Below are 15,225 nucleotides of genomic sequence, written 5' to 3'. Positions count from 1 at the left end.
AAGTCCATTGAATGTAAGGATGAAATATGGATGCGGTGGTGGTATGTTGGTGTTACTAAGATTTTGAAACAACTAGCAATTAATGCAAAATTTAAATCGTTTTCGATTGAAACCAGCTCCATGTGAGCTCCATGCAGCGCCGAAGCTGATAACCTCCATTAATCTGTCGAAGATCCCACCCTTTGAAGATCCCTTATCGAAATTCGCAATCGCAGCTGGCAAAATATTCGTCGAAATTTCAAATCAAAACGTAACTAATGTCTGTATTTCATAACTTCCTAGCTACAGAGTTCTTAAAAAAAAGACTGTTAACAGCGATTCCCAACGTTGAATAAACATCTAGTTTAAAAAAAGGAAAGGTCTCACCGCAGGTGAGAAAAATTAAAACGATTGCCTACCGTCATCCCATGCGAACTCAGGCAACTGTACGAAAACAACGTTTGTTCGTCCTACCGTCCGTAACGAAAGCCGGCCTCCCTCCCTAGGTGGACTGCTGCTTGTTGGCGGCCAGCAGCGGGTACTTGAGCGTCGTCTGCAGCGTGTCGTTGTGCTCCTCCAGCGAGTTGGTGGCGTAATGCAGCACCAGCGATTTGAGCGAATCGTAGATGTTGTACGGTTCCGCAAAGCCGAAGCCCCGCTCCGTCTGCTGGATAATGCAGTGGTTGACGGTATCGTTGCACTTGATCGAGAGAGCATAGTGGCCGCCGCTGCCCGATCGTATCACGAACGTCCCGTTCGGCTTCGGCGCCAGTTCCTTCTCCGCGTCCGTTCGGTTGAACGTCGGCACCAGCCAGGTGGTTTCGTCGTTGTGCGGCATGTCCTGGCTGCCCTGGCTGTGCGAGAAATAACCATCCGTTTCCATCTGTTTGATTTGGCTCTCGGTCACGCCCTGCCGTTTCAGTTCCTCGTTGTAGCCGGACTTTTCCTTGCTGAGAGACATGATTATCGGATTGAGCTTGTTGATTTCTCGCTCCAGCTGCCAGATTCGTGTTTTCTCGTTCTTCATATCTTCCTGCAGTTGGTCCCGGCACTGGTTCAGCTCCTGCATCCGGTCCCGGATCAGCTTGTTGTTGGTGCTGATGCCCTGTTTTTCGTGAGGCTGCGCCTCGCTCACAAATCTGGCCTGTATCGCCAGTTGGTCCTGAAACAACTTTTCCGCTTCGATGAACGCTTCCTGAGCTTGCTTTTTCAAATCGACTTGGTTTTTGGACAAGTTGAGATCCTCCTGCAGTTTTTCTCGCTCGTGAAGTTTCTCGTTCAGCGTTTGCGATATCTCGATGAACTTCTGCGCTAATCGAGGGGTGTCATCCCCGACGCTGCTAATGTAGTTATCGTCTTCGAATCGTGAGATCGGAAACAGCAGCTTTATATCCAGGATGGTGTTGTACTCTTTCAGCGATACGTTCCGGTAGAAATTGATCAGGTCGACCACACTGTTGTGGCTGCCTTCCTTCGTGAAACCGTACTTGTCCATGGTGTGGAAGATCTTGATCACACGATCGGTTCCATCCTTCTTGAGTGTGAGCGTGTACTCGCCATTTCCGCTCGTGGCGTCTCGCACCAAGAACGACCCATCCGCCGCATCGGTCATCTTCTCCTTGACCTCGTCTCGAGATATTTTACCCCAGTACCATTCGGCTCCCCGTAGGTCGGCGGGCGTGTCCGCGTCGCCCACCATCCGGAACATAGCCGTCCCTCGAGCGTCGCCAGCAGTGGATCCGATGGTGCCACTGCCGCTACTACCACCACTACTGATGCCGGAATTATTGTAGATCGCCCCTCCGATCAGGGGCGACGGTATCACAGCTGCCGGAGACGTAATGGCTGGTGGCTTCCGCAGACTGCCGGATGACTGGGAAGAAGATGACGACGAAGAAGAACTAGGGATCTGCTGCAGGAAGGATTGCTGCGATTGTTGTTGCTGTTGTTGGAGGCCCGCAGCGCTGCGGGAAATTTTCCGCGGAGGCACCGCTGGTGCCGATGCAAACTCCGGTAGTTTCTCCTTCCAGTCGATTTTGTACAGTAGCAGCTCCATTATTCGCAGGTGGTTTTCCGTGTTTGACACGATTTGACTGGAAATAAAATAAATGCAAAATTAGATTGTTGTGAGGGAGAGTGTTGGGAAATGCGGTATAAGTTGTACTACGTACACAATTTTCTCCCAGGGAGGTCGCAACAGTATATGGCACCATACTTGTATAAGTATCGTCGGTTGACTATCAATCCCCCGCTGGCACTGCATTCGACAGATTCGTATCAGATGGACCATGATGTGTTTGAGCGTGTTGCCGTGGTGAACCGGCAGCTCGTGAATAAGCAGCCGCAGCGTTTCCGCCGCCACCGTGTCGCTGATGATCTCTGCAAAGACGATTAAAAACAGAAATTTAGTTTTTTGAACACAAATCAACGCCAGGAAAAAGGATAGTACTTGAGGCCTCCACGAATTTGTCGTAGAACAGAACCGGAATGATCGGGTCGGGCAGCTCACGCAGGAACTTCTTCAGCACCGTGGCCACACACTCAGGCGTGTAGCTGCTGAGATCGGTATTGATCAGATTCTCGTTGAGCGATTCGCGTAGTTTGTTCACCTCGTCGTAGCTGGACTGTGTCGTCCGGTAGAGTTTGTACAGATCTAGGTTGTCATCGCATAGCGCCTTCTGCTCGAGCTCGTTGCAGAGTATTATCACGATCTGCGGTGCCGGCAGCTGGTCCACGTTGAACTGATGGCACAGCCCCACCCCGAACACCGGCTGGATTCGGCTGGGCGCCAACATCGTTGTCGTTGCCGTCCGACTTCCACCGTTGTCCGCTCCAGCTGTTGCCGTACACGGCAACCCGACAAGCCCCGTGGCCGAGCACTGCCGGTGGACAATGAGATTACACTGCTTGCAAAGCAATCCCTGATGTATCAGCCCGCGCAAGTACTGCTGACACTTATCACATTTAACCAGCTTCAAGAACGAATGGTTGACCAGCTCGTGCGAGTGCTTGCCAACCGCCGCCGGATCGCCGGTGCTGCTGCAGAGGCTGCTATCGTCACCGGCGATCTTCAGCACGATTCCGCTTCCGCCGCTGATGGTCCGCATCGTTCCACCGCTTTGGATCGGCTTGTCCGCACTCGTCAGCAAATCCTTTATGGACGCTAGGATTGTTTGCTGATGGAATTCATTTTTAATACCCATTTGCTGTGTGGGGAAGGGATAGAGGGATAGAAAAAGTATGAACATTAGGAAGTCAGATCTTCGTTTCGGTGGAAACCTACTCCTAGTTTATCACGATCCAAGTTCGTTAAATCACAGCCTTTTATATCTTTCGCTTTGAACACGTCAGCGTAGGTGTACAGGTTGTTCGCGGCCATCCATTCCAGAACGTTTGCTGACGTCCACTCGTTAATTGACTACGTTTTTGAAAAGCGAAAGAACGATTTGTTAAGTTACTGATTTCCTACGTATCGGATCGTGTGACAATTTTTAATTCCATGCAAATCATCGATCCTTTGAAAAATATATTTTCTGAGAATAGATTTTATTCTGAATCATCAAACAAAAATGTCCCACTTTACACAATGCATTTTGTGATCCAGCCAGCAGCAGGATATAGATTTGTCACTTACCTTGTCGGTACTGTAGGTGGCCGGCATCATCGGATAAACGTCGGTATTTCTTTGGCACATATCGTGAACGGCTAGCGGTAAGCACTTAATGTGGAAACACGACCAGCATTCTGTATAGAAATAAAATAAAAACCGCGAATGAGTATAACGCTTGTAGCACACATTGTTTTAGGATGATGGTGTATGGTCCAATCAAAAATGTAACACTGCGCGCATTCTAAATATTGATTTGGAAACAACTGATGACTAATCGAATGCAAGTGCCATTAATTCATTTCTCAGCATGTACTAACATGTAATCAGTTGATTAGGTCGGGCAAGATAGGGCAAGGTGGGTCACCCGGTAATATATATATCCGGGTTATTTCATGACATTATATAAATACAGGGTTTATATCTTTATCAGTTGGAAAACATGTTTCGACGTGATTGTCACGAAATTTGAGAGTAAAATTTCATATTGGTAGAGAATGGTTTCTTATGTGCAACGTTCTCGGTTATTTTAATTTTAGTTCAGTCAATCGGCAAGATTTTTTTTGTTATCTCATTGCCATGACATTATATACCTAGAATACGAGTTATTTTGATAGATCTCCGTTGAAAACTCTAAACATGTAAAATGTGAACTAATGTCACGAAATTGACAGTTTACCTTAGGAAACCCATCTTGCCCCACTCTTCCCAATCTTTACGTAGGCAGTTTAATATTGCATAACACAACCTTGCGGTATCAGGAAGAACCGGCATTCTGCAATATGATGTCAATATTGCACAAGATTGTAACACTTCAGAAGGTCTATTAATTATAAAGATAAGACAGAAAGAAGCTTTTAGTAATTTAGAAGAAAAGACTTGACTTTCGAACATTAAAAAGCCGGTTTTGGAATGAAGCAATAGAGTTTCGTGAATCTAAAGTGTGCCAACTCAATTAGCCGTTTCCATTTTCGAAACCCCGATACCATGACCTGCCCAAATTCCGCGCATCGGCTAATACCGTGGTTTTCATCAAAAATCAGAACCTGGCTATCATGGACATCGTATTATGTTCAAACATATTATGTTTGAACATTTCACCAAATAATGTGATGTCCATGATAGCCAGGTTCTGATTTTTTATGAAAACCACGGTATTAGGCGATGCGTGGAATTAGGGCAGGTCACGGTATCTGAATGGTTGTTTCGATAATTAAACTTTTTTTTACAATACGCGAGATACCGTGCTGTGCCCTTATTCCGTTCACCTAAGACAATGCGCTATGTCTAAAAGCTCTAAAAAATAGCCGTTTAGTATTTTGAAGCTGCAATTTCGCTATATAGTGTCATTTTCTATATACAATTGAAAATAAAATATGTTGGAATGCATTCATAGACTTAGGCTCCAGTAGTGAAAACAAAATTGACCAATTATGTGGTCCTAATTCCAATCATCTGAAATGGCATTGTTCCTAATTCCGTTCATTCGTGTTCCTAATTCCAATCACCCGAAAAACATTTGATTTCTTGGAGATGCTAATACCAGGCATCATTTTTCTCACAAATCCATCTTTTCATTCATTATAATATTGCAAATAAAAAGCTTAAATGTAATTTTCTTCCAAATTTAAAATACAACGAATGATATTTCCTTAGTATAGCCAAGTTGACTGTTTTTTCGTTTGCTTATCTATATACAAGATATATTCAAGACATTGATGCTAGCTGCCCAGTTGCATTAGGTACCACAGAAAAGGACAGATACAATTCCTTATCGGAGTTTTACACCTTATCCTCAACGTAATTTTGACTAGAGCCTGGATACTAGGCCTTTAATTCTGACCTGAACCTTCCAAAACAATGTCCCTGTTTGTTTGGAATTGTTCGTATCACTGTTTCGTTCAAATTGAATATTCTTTAAAGTTCCGGTTCTTTAAAGTACCGGATAACCCTACTTCTACGAAGTATTCATGGATTTAGGTAAAACATAACCTTATTTGCAGCTCAGAGAGGGCAGTGTTTTTTTTATAGAAATTCGCCAAGAAATTTCCGGATAAAGCTTTAAAAAAAGAACGCCGCAATCATGGATTGTGCTGTTAAAACTGTCCGTATTCTCCGGAAACCCTTCCTTAACATTGTCCAGCATTCACTTTATAAATCATCATTAAATCATTAACTGAAAAAACTGTACTTTCCCGGAACGAGTTGAAAAAGGTCCCATAACCTTTTCGAGTAGAGTCGTTAACGGATTTCCTTTCTGTCTGCCTGCTTGCGGGATAGAATTTCAAATGTTCACCATTCATATGGCTTCATGTACGATGTACCTTTTCTTGCTCATAGATTATATTCTCATACACAGAATTTTCGGAATCCATCCTTCAAACCCAATGAACGGAATAAGGAACGAGTAGATTTAGATGTACCCTTATTCCGGTCAAGATATTTTTCACTTTCCAGCATTTTCTATTGGGAAAATACAGGCAACAATCTGGTTATACGCTATAATGTTATCTGTTTGTCTTCTTATGCTGCTGTGTTTGAAATTCAGGGCAAATTTTCACTTAAAAATGCTTAAATATTATGACAGACGTTCTTAGCAAGTGGAAACAGTCAAAATGGCGCTCGTAGTGACGACCAACAACGTCTGTTTAAATTTTCACTATTAATCGCTGAAAATGACGCTGGTTATCATTTCATTTCATGCATACATAACCATAGAAAAGTACAAGGACATTTTTCTGTTGTTTTTAGACAAAAACTCTTTATTAGTTATCATTTTGTCTTGCGTGAACGGAATTAGGCGCTGATTGGAATAAGGGCACAGCACGGTATGTTATGTGGTAATTTTTACTGGGAAAATTGATAAATCGAAACAACAACACCGCAGACTACGATTATTCCATTAGTGCCCCTTACTTCATACCACCAATTAACACCAATTTTGAAAAATACGATCATTTCTATCGAGCAGAGTTCATACTTTTCATTTCGATGAGACGAAATTAAGCTAATTTCGGGTCGAAGGAGAATCTTTTTTTCGTAGTTTGTTGTTAAACACCTACATCTTTCACTCACACCTCTTTTCGACGACGACGTGCCTACTTAATGTTTTTTTTAATTTCACAATTTTATGCCTTCATTCACTTTTTGCGAGAATTAGAGAAAATTCACTTTCCAGTAACCAATTAAAGAAAAAAAAATAAGATCGGGACGGGATTCGAACCTAAAACATGAAGAAAAATGGTGATGCGATGCGGTCACTCTAGCCATACCACCACATAGACTGCATATAGTATATTGCCTGTAATCGCATAACTGTCCCATATGAATAGGAAACCTAGATGGGACAACTATGCGGTTACAGGCAGTATAGGCGTTAGGTTGCTTGTTCCATGAAGACTATTTTTTTTGCAAGTGACGATGGTACGAAAGGGATGATTAAATTAAGAAAAAGAGCAAATCAACGTTTCGCTGCACTGGTGGTAGGCGAAAATATGCATCCCTCATTAGACCTTTTATTTATCCCGCAAAACGATTTTTTCGGCGAAAATCTGCGTGAGAGGGCATTCTCTGCTCGTGAGAATGAGTGAGAATTACGTTCCCTGCATGGAGTAATTGGTTTCAATAGCTTGAGCTTGATTGACCGCTCGTAGTTGCTATTCCGTTATGACCAGATCAGCTGCTCTCAGTCCAGTGGCGTAGCCACGGGGGTGGTTTTGGGCATAAAACCCCCCCCAAAGACAAAATTTTTAGAAGAAATTTTTTTTTCCGAAAAAAAAAATGTTCGGAAAACCCCCCCCAGACCAATTTTTTGGCTACGCCACTGTCTCAGTCGAATATACATCTGTACACCTGCCACGAGGAGTTAATGCGGAATTTATTGAAATTTTTGGGTAAGGTTCGAGGCGTAGAGGATCGTCTTGGTTAACGAGTTGCCGCCAAGGCAAGCGATAAACTTTTGACGTACCATACTCAGTATGTATTTGTAATGAGAAACATCTTTCGTTCACCCCTCTTTTCTCTTGAGCGAAACTAAAAGAAAAAAGAAAATCGCACCTAATTGATGAATTTCTTTTTTCGTTTCCACACTCGCTTTTCGCGAAAATTTTCGCAAGGCAACTAAAAAATGTGACCGCAACGGGATTCAAACCTAGAACATCAACCAAAATGGCAATGAGATGCGGTCACTGCATATAATGCCGTGAATCGCATATTTGTCCCATATGAATAGGAAACCCAGCAAAGATGGGACATAAATATGCGATTCACGGCAGTATAGGAGTTCGGTTGTTTGTTCCTTAAGAGCTACTTCTTTTCGCAATTGGTGATGGCATGAAAAGAATGAAAAACGAGAGAAAATAAGTAAATCAACTTTTTGCGGCACTGCACGCTTAAAATAAATAACACAGAGATGTGTTTTCTTCACACAAAACGAACCTAGTGCAGAACAACAACTAGATGAGCGACAGTTACACAGGCACAAAAATGCCTCGTACGGTCGTGATAACGGTCCTTTTTAACATGTAAACGTTTGTACAGATTCCTTGTTTCATGAGGAACCAAATACTGTTGAAAATATTTAAATCCAAGCTTCAATAAAACCACACGAGCTATTTTTGTGGCTGTGTAACTGTCGCTCATCTAGGTGTTGTTCTGCATTAGGTCCGTTTTGTGTGAAGCAAACATATCTCTGTGTTATTGATTTTAAGCGTGTGGTAGTGAGGGAAAATAAGGTTATCTCTCATCAGACCTTTTTTTATTCCTCGCAAAACAATTTCTCGGCGAAAACCTGCGTGAGTGAGCATTCTTTGCTCGTGAGAATGAGTGATAATTACGCTGCCGTTATACGCATAACTGTCCCATGTACATAGAAAACCCCTGCAAACATGGGACAAATATGCGTATGATGGCAGTACGATCGCTGCATACTTTACTGCCCGCAAGTATCATTAATGCTGTCCAATGAGCAGCTTGAAGTAGCTTGAAGTTTATTCCGTCCTGCTCGTTCTTTTTTGTCAACAAATGAACCAGGGGCGCCTCGTGGACTTTTGGTACACCTGTTCCACCATCCTGCTAAAAATATTCATCAAGCTGAGTGGTTTTAAATGAAAGTTGTGCATTTAATCTAATATTACAACCTTTTCTTGTACAACCTAAAAAAATTAAACAGAAAGGATTTGCAAAACAATAAATATTTTGAATTGAGATGCATTTACAATTTTAAACTCGCGTAAGTCGTCTGAGATATTACTTGGTAACAGTTGGCTATAGCTGGATATTGCTCAGGATGGAGATCTTACAAATCGACTCTTTCCACCATTCGAGGAGCACAGGAGCCATAGCCACTAACATTGAAACACTCATATAGGGGAACCCGGGAAAAGAAGGTCACCTTAATCATTTTGAACTGTTATATAGCAGTGAAACATCAGTAAATCAAACGTTTATCGTACGCAAAATGTAATGTCGATTGCTATCAATGAAACTACATCTATATTGATAAGAATCATATGATTTTTTTTTCCTGTTCGGGTGTGCCACTGCGACCTGTTATTAGATCTATTGTAGCGTTACCCGTATTCTTAGTGTTAAAGTACATGTCGAATTACTTCATTACTATTGATAAGCAATGCAGTATCGGTTTCGATACAGTTGTTGTTTTGTTTCCTCAAGAGCACCAAGGTCCCGCTATTTAGACCCTTCACAGAGAGCAATCCCATTGAAGGCGCGCCCCTTATCAATAGGAAATCAATCCTTTCTTGAGAAAACAGAACAGTGATACTGTTTTTGGCCATGCATCGAAGCCCTAGCCACATCCTTGTCTTGCTTCTAGAATATCACCAGTAAACAATGAAAACCCGGGATTTAGCTCTGTCTACAAGACCATTTCAAGCAAGAGCATTTGTTCAGTAATAAGAACTTCCGTGTGTTCCTCTCACTACCATTTTCACCAGTTCATGAAGAGTTAGCACGTATTTAAACCCCTAACTCGATTTTTCCAGTTCAGCCTTGGACCGGGTACCGAGGTTTTTTAACTAATTGCTTGAAAAGTTGTTTCCGCTGCATACAGTCTAGCATCAAACAAAAGGAATTCGAGTCTTTCAACTGTCTGCAAGGTAACATTAATTATGTTTTATTTCTGAGACTGCTGTTGGTAGCGGGGACTAAATACGATGAATCCTTAATTACCACAACTTATTGCCCTAGCTAGAAAAATGGATTAAGCTAGGGCTCTGTTTGGTAGATCTTACACCGCAACACACTACGTCAAAGTGATCTACCGTGTTACGGGAAAATGATAAATGATATGATAAAATTGGACTAAATATGAAAATTTCTTTTGGTTGTTTTTTCATTAAAAAAACGCCCGGGGCAAGGGAAGATCCATTAATTACGTAACGCAAAAATTGGGCATTTTCAACCCCCCCTCCCCCCTATGTCACACTTTTTGTATGAAACATCTGAAATTTTTGTAAGGATTGTCACACTTCGACCAAACCCCCCTCCCCCCTCTAAGCGTTACGTAATTTGTGGATGCTCCCCAAGAAGTCCACCCTACAGGGGCAAAAAGGCAAAGGACACATATTGAAATGAAGGTGTAATAAAGAAACTTCCACGACATTGAATCCGCGAACGATATCTCAGGAACACGTAGGCACAGTTCAGGGTGGCGTTGACGGAAACCGTGATACCAATTATTTACCGGACAGTTTGAACACGGTGTTGAACGGATGTTTAATTTTGTTCCTTACCGCCAGCCGGAATGCTAAGCTCCTGAAGTCGCGAATTGGCAATGCAACGAGTCGTTGTTCCATGTTGAGTATGTGCTGAACGAGTGCATCCTCCTGCTGCGGATTATTCTCTGGTGCGGAGCGACCGAAACCACAAGCGTCCGATCCGATTGCGTAAAATTTTTCTTCTGCGTTCGACGACGAACACGGTGCTGAGTGGCTGCTCTCTTCACAGACATGCCGGACTCGGTCACCGCGGTGCGCATTTCGGTAAAGCACAGTCCGACACTCCGACCGAGTCTATCAACGTCGCGTCGTAGATTGTTCTCGCAGCGCGTCGAACGGGTTAGACTTCTGTGCAGCATTTCAGAACTTCTGCTAAACGTGTCTGCTTCGCATGCGATAGAGCAGTGATCCCCAGCATGCTTACTATCAAGGGCCGCACCGCAGTTTTGAACTGCTGAAGCGGGCCGCATTATATATGTAATATTTGTTTTTCATTACAACTGTTATGTTAATGCCTTATTTAAAAAAATATCTTGGCAAACTGTTCCGTTTTCCATCTCATTGAACATAAATTCATCTTATCGCGAAACAAAAAAATAGAACACCAATTTAGTCGCTTATTTTTGCTAACATCACATGATGTTAAAACATCATTGGAAATATGACGTGAAGCTGATTAAAAATTTCGCTGAGAAAATATCTGCCCTAGTAATTAATTGCTAAGAAATTTATTGTAAGCTTGAGCTTGAGCTTGAGCTTGATTGACTGCTCGTAGTTGCTACTCCATTATGACCAGATCAGCTGTTCTTGCACAGGGAACCAACAGATGTTTGCTTGGGCTAGCACACATCTTCAATGTACAAGTACTGGTGATCTCATTTGTTAGGTCACTCTGGTGCCTGCCACGTCTGAATGCAAGTCAATGTAGGGAAGGGGAGGAAATGATGATGCAATCACTTGCCCTCTGCAAGCCGAATATACCTCTGCACTTGCCACGAGTTCATGCGGAATTTGTTGGAATTTTTGGGTTAGGTTCGAGAGGCAGAGGTCCGTCTTGGTTAACGAGCTGCCAATGTGATAGATAGGAGAAAGCAACTGATGGAATTTCTAATTGGATGTTTGGAAACGCGCTTTATAGTTCATTTCCAATTCTAGCAGATTACTGTTAGAATATTCAAGTTGAAGGTATAGGAATTGAGATGGAAACGGTATGGAAGTCCATTTCCAGTTCTAGCGATTGCTAGAACATGAGAATTATAGAGAATGATACAAAGTAGGAGAATGGAACGGACCTGGGATTGAACCCACGACCTCCTGCGTATGAGGCAGAAGCAGTAGCCATATGACTACCAAGCCCGCTATTAATTGCAAAGAAATTTATTGTAAGTACATTAAGTTAATTCTGAACTAAAAATAGTTACCTGCTCCAGGAACGCGCCTCTAAACGCGCTTTTGAGACAATTTCTAGGCCCTTGTTGTTGAAAACTTTGGAGCGCTTTGGAATTTCAGGTGCTGCATACAATTGGTTTAAAAGCTATTTGTCTGACAGAACTCAACGGACTGCTTTTAATGATTCTGTATCTCGTCCCATGGAGAACACCCTAGGAGTGCCACAGGGAAGTGTATTGGGGCCCCTTTTGTTTATTATGTATATAAATGACATGCGACGGGTTTTACGTTTTTGTGATATAAACTTATTCGCAGATGATACTGTGTTATTCATTGCAGCTAGAGACTTAGAAGATGCGGTTGAACGCTTGAATGAAGATTTGCATTCTTTAAGTAGATGGTTGAAGTACAAACAGTTGAAATTGAACATTAGTAAAACAAAGTACATGATTATTTGCGAAATCGTTCAATTGATAATGTCTCGGTGAAAATTGATGAAGAGACACTTGATCGCGTACGGAAATTAAATATCTTGGCGTGATTATTGATGATAAATTGAAATTTGACCAACATATTGACAATGTCATCAAGAAAATAGCCAAGAAGTATGGAATCCTCTGTCGACTGAAAACGAATTAAATATTGCTAGCATAATACAGTTGTACAAATCAATCATCTCTCCTCACTTGGACTTTTGTCCTTCCATTTTGTTTTTAGCAAATCAGACACAAATATCGAGATTGCAGCGTTTGCAGAATAAGATTATGCGTTTGATTTTGAGATGTAACAGATTCACTTCCTCAACTTTTTGTTGGATGCTTTGCAGTGGCTCTCGGTGAAGCAAAGAATTGTGTATTTGACAATGGTGTTCATTTTTAAAGTAATTAACGGATTGCTGCCTCGATATTTGTGTGATCGAATTGAAAGAGGAAGTGACATTCATAGATATAACACTAGAAACGCGGAAGATATAAGAACACCATACTTTTTGCATGGAGCTTCACAAAATTCTTTGTTTTTAAAGGTATCAATTATTTCAATTCGATGCCTACACATATCAAACGAGCAACTACAGTATCACAGTTCAAGATACCTTGTGCTTCACGCGTAAAAGCTGCCTTTTAAGCGGCTACTTCGTTGACCTTTTATAATTCATTTAACTTTGTATCTTGACGAAGTTTGACCTACGGATTGTTTGTTTGGACAATTGTATTTTTATTTATTGAGGCCCTGATAAACTGTTTTGTTCGCCTCGATGATGATGATGGATTTTATATATATTGACGTAATTGTAATCTGATCTTTTTTGTGTAGTCTACAAAAGTTTGAGTCTCGCGCGCAAAGCAGATATGGATGATTTTTAAAATTTATGTACAGACTTGCGCATTTTCAACTGTTTGAATGATTCTTCGGATTAGTAATGGGCTATCTGGTAGAGTTTTGTTCCCGTGGTTGATACCGAAACTTTTGATATCGACGGAGCGGTAACACAAGTTTTAGTTTTGTTGGCGACTTAGATTATTAATTTTATTGATGCTTACGAGTGATAAACGTGGTCTTGTATAAACATGAAACGCGATTCTTGGTGGAACTTTTGAAATCTGTGCGAGAGGTATCACAAGTTTTGCATTTTAGTATAAGCTCGAAGTATCACTACCGATGCTTATGAGAATCTGTAGATGAAAACAACAGTTTTATTTTTAATTTACATTTTTTGCTGGATAGTAATGAAAAGTTATGTAATTCATATCTGTGATGGTAATCAGATCGTTTTTGTTTTTTGCAAATCTGATTAAATTGTTATTATATCATTCAATTAATTATCTTAAAGATAAATCGTCTAGCTCAAACCTTTGTAGGGGTATGTGGCGGGACCATCATCATCAAATGGGCATGAGCGGGATAGGAATAACTTTGAGCTACTTCAAGCTGCTCATTGGACAGCACTACTCGCGGTTGTATGTCAATGCCCAGAATACGAATCCCCAGAATCAGTTCCCCAGAATGATATTTCCCAGAATTCCATTTCCCAGAACGACCAATTCTCCAGAATGATATTCCCCAGAATGCACCATTTCCCCGAAAAGAAATCCCCAGAGTGACCCATCCCCCAGAAAAAAAACCCGAATGACCCATTCCCCAGAAACCAAAAACCCAGAAAGACCCGTTTCCCAGAAAAAGGTATCAGTCTAAGAAACTATGTTTTTCGCTGTCATTTCTATAAATTAAAAATACTAGATACTATATTTCTATGCAAAAATACTTATATTGAAGTACGCATTTGCCCGAAATAAGGCAAAACGACATATGCTGCCTTATTTTAATGCACGCATTTGCCCGGAATGGAGCCCATTTGATATGTTTGTTAGGGCTCACATATAATACGAAGGCGCATATAATCCATTATACTCGTTGTTCATATTGGGGAAGCCCATATGGTATAATTCCATTTGGCATAATGCCGTTTGGCATAAAGCTGTTTGGCATAATCGTTGAAAAGAGTATGAAATGCAATGGGTCGTAAGAATATATGATTTCCATTTTTAGAAGTATGTATTTACCTGGAATAAGACAAAAGAGTAGATGACTCCTTCTTTAAAAGTATGCGTTTGCCCGGAAAAAGGCAAACGAGTAGATAACTACTTCTTCAAAAGTATGCATTTGCCCGGAAAAGGTAAAAGAGTAAATCACTCATTTTTTGAAAGTACGCATTTGCCCGGAAAAGGTAAAAGAGTAAATCACTCCTTCTTTAAAATACGCATTTGCCCGGGTTGAAGCAAAAGAGTAGATGACTCCTTCTTTAAAAGTATGCATTTGCCCGGAATAAGGCAAAAGTGTAGATGACTCCTTCTTTAAAAATACGCATTTTCCCGGGATTACGAAGTATTTAGTCTAAGCTAGGAAATGGTGCATTCTGGGGTATGGTATTCTGGGGATTAGGACATTCTGGGGAATGTCTTTCGGGGGATGGAGGCTTTCTGGGAAATGTCTTTCGGGGGATAGGGGTATTCTGGGGAACGTCTTTCTGGGGATTGTGGTATTCTGGGGAATGATTTTCTGGGGAGTAGTGCATTCAGGGGAATTAATTTCTGGGGAATCACTTTCTGGGCAATGGGTTTCTGGGGTATGACATACAATCCTACTCGCACCTTTCGCACCTTGGAGGTTGGAGGTTGGCTTTTTCCCTTGAAACATATAGGGTAAAGGAAGTATTTTGGACCACCCTTACGAGGGCTCTTATTTTGGACCACCAAGAAGAATTTGCACTTTGTGGTCCAAAATATGAGCCGTCGAACTGGTGGTCCAAAATACCTTCCTCACCCTAAACTTTTTGGTTCATTGATCTTTTTTATCGATTGTACAGCAAGATGTGATGATGGGCACTAATTTCCTCAACATATTGCCGCAGCAGATTTCAATAATAATATATAATAATAATAATAAAGAGTGTCCGAGCAAGGGATTGATTGCTTCGGAATGATAGCTAATCAAAGGTTCTACTACTGAGGAAGT

The 15,225-nt window shown here is 41.5% G+C and overlaps 1 protein-coding gene across 26 annotated transcripts in view; it reads right to left on the bottom strand.

Moving 5' to 3' along the window:
* Window positions 1-236: 236 nt before the first annotated feature.
* The window catches only part of LOC134210579 (phosphatidylinositol 3-kinase regulatory subunit alpha), a 140,924-nt gene continuing 125,935 nt past the window's right edge, over window positions 237-15,225 (bottom strand). For all 26 annotated transcript variants that reach the window (XM_062686690.1, XM_062686692.1, XM_062686691.1 and 23 more), the window contains 5 exons: window positions 3,614-3,723; window positions 3,263-3,397; window positions 2,429-3,185; window positions 2,151-2,358; window positions 237-2,072 (listed from right to left, as the gene is read on the bottom strand). In XM_062686690.1, the coding sequence (XP_062542674.1) occupies window positions 482-2,072; window positions 2,151-2,358; window positions 2,429-3,185; window positions 3,263-3,397; window positions 3,614-3,723 (2,801 nt within the window). In that variant the 3' untranslated portion in view covers window positions 237-481. The remainder of the gene's footprint in view (window positions 2,073-2,150; window positions 2,359-2,428; window positions 3,186-3,262; window positions 3,398-3,613; window positions 3,724-15,225) is intronic.

Source organism: Armigeres subalbatus, chromosome 2, assembly GCF_024139115.2.
Source record: "Armigeres subalbatus isolate Guangzhou_Male chromosome 2, GZ_Asu_2, whole genome shotgun sequence".
Classification (NCBI taxonomy): domain Eukaryota; kingdom Metazoa; phylum Arthropoda; class Insecta; order Diptera; family Culicidae; genus Armigeres; species Armigeres subalbatus.
Note: the sequence above shows the minus strand (reverse complement) of the source record. Positions and strands in the feature narration are given on the sequence as shown.